Raw genomic sequence first — 1,820 nt, 5'->3', positions numbered from 1 at the left:
ATTTCATTTAGAGATGATGAGAGGCAAGGGTGAGAAACTTATCCAAGAGACCTATATTGTTTACACATTTTTCCTAAAGGATGACTTTCAAATGATGCAGAAAAAAATATAATATAAGTATCCACTTCCATGCTTTATCACAAACCAACACAAATTGTAACAGACTTTTTCTTGGCTTCACAAAAGCCGACTTAAGTCTCTCATAAAATAACCCAAGTTCACTTGTTCTTAAAGTTCACGGGCGCCCAACACTGCCGATGCTTAAATAAATTTGGTGCTCTCACTATATGCATAATTTAGCTTCATAATGATGCACTATTTATCTTTTTTATCTGAAAGCAACCCATTGTGAAGTTTTGTGACCTCAGGCTCTAACAGGTCATGCAACAAGGTGCCATTTTCGTCGAAGAAACATGCTACAGATTTAATAATTGTAGCTTCCCTGACTGCTCCGGTCCGTCCATCACGGCAAATAAGAGCAAGGTTGTACTTGTCGTCGTACCTACATAAATTAAAAACGAGTTAAGCATACAATTATATATCTACAATTAGAGTTGGGGCATTAAGGAGACTCCAGAAAATGATCCCCATAAAGATACATAAAAAATGGATGTTAATATGAAAAATTACTTTTTCAGGTAAGAACTGGCTTCCCATATACTATCTGGCACAAAACCTGCAGGATCCTTCTGGATAGTAACAACAAAGATGCCTTTTTCTTTATAAGTGGTGTACAATGTTAAAACTCCCATCATAATGAAGTACGTGGAGACACAGAAGATAAGTACAGGCCTATAAATAACAAAATAAAATATCAGAACACAAATAGCTGCGGTAAAAACTTTAATATTTAGAATACCAAAATAAATTGTGTTAACTTTACCTAGACTGAGGGAATGGATAAAGATAATCCCAAACTAGTGCAAACATTGCCACAGCTACAGCAAAGCCACACATTGCCAGTCGACCATCCATCAGGGCGAAGCTTTCCACATAATTGAACTTCCTGGTTAATACCTATTAGCATACAATAATTTTAATGACAGGCAGTTGGAAGGGAAAACTCTATAATATCACCAATATTTTATTCAATTTCCACGATGAACATAAACCTTTAGCATGGGGAATTACCTCTTTCACTGCATCATCGAGAGCATTTTTGACAGCAGAACCGTCCCACTTATTGATTCTGACAGGTTTATCCTGAAACATAAGGTGAATGGCACCATGCCGGTTTTTGAGGCTACCTTATGATAAAATCTGACGCAGCGTCAATCAATGACATTAAGTGATAAAAATATTCACTCGTATGTTTATTTTATAACACTACAAGCCATATAATTTGAAATACATACATAAACAGCTACTGCTTGAGAATCCTTCGAATTTTTCGACGCCATATCTCAATCCCTGACGTGTTAATCCCAAAGAGCATCAACATAAGATATTCATTCGTAAACACATACAAACTTGGTACATCAAGATTTTCTCAGTAATAAAGGTTTAAATATCATCAGTTTGATAAAAAATATCGTCAAATGAAGAATTAGGGCAAGTATGGAGATGCAATTCAAATATAAAGTCGACTTAGCAAATTTCGCGATATGGAAATTGATGTTCGTCTTGCTATCTTACGGCATCTTTAAGAACTACTTGAAAATGCTGTCAGTTTCCAAAATTAATCGTAATATTTATTTTCTTAAAATCAGCGTTCAATAGCTCATGCCACTATCAGAAATTTTGAAATTGATTAATAACATATGACACAAGTATTAACAACAGTACATTAACAGAAAATTCGATGATACCTGTCAATTTGA

General features: G+C 34.8%; 1 protein-coding gene across 1 annotated transcript; it reads right to left on the bottom strand.

The window, feature by feature from the left end:
• Positions 1–114: 114 nt before the first annotated feature.
• Spase25 (Signal peptidase complex subunit Spase25) lies at positions 115–1,638 on the bottom strand. Its single transcript, XM_071594440.1, has 5 exons — positions 1,356–1,638; positions 1,132–1,203; positions 884–1,017; positions 631–792; positions 115–502 (listed from the first exon to the last, which is right to left on the bottom strand). The coding sequence occupies exons 1-5, from the start codon at positions 1,398–1,400 to the stop codon at positions 316–318; spliced, it is 600 nt and encodes a 199-aa protein (XP_071450541.1). The 5' UTR covers positions 1,401–1,638; the 3' UTR covers positions 115–315.
• Positions 1,639–1,820: the final 182 nt, after the last annotated feature.

This window comes from Hetaerina americana, unplaced genomic scaffold (assembly GCF_022747635.1).
Source record: "Hetaerina americana unplaced genomic scaffold, ioHetAmer1.1.p SCAF_61, whole genome shotgun sequence".
Taxonomy (NCBI): Eukaryota; Metazoa; Arthropoda; class Insecta; order Odonata; family Calopterygidae; genus Hetaerina; species Hetaerina americana.
The sequence above is the reverse complement of the archived record's forward strand: the minus strand, read 5'-3'. Positions and strand labels throughout refer to the sequence as shown.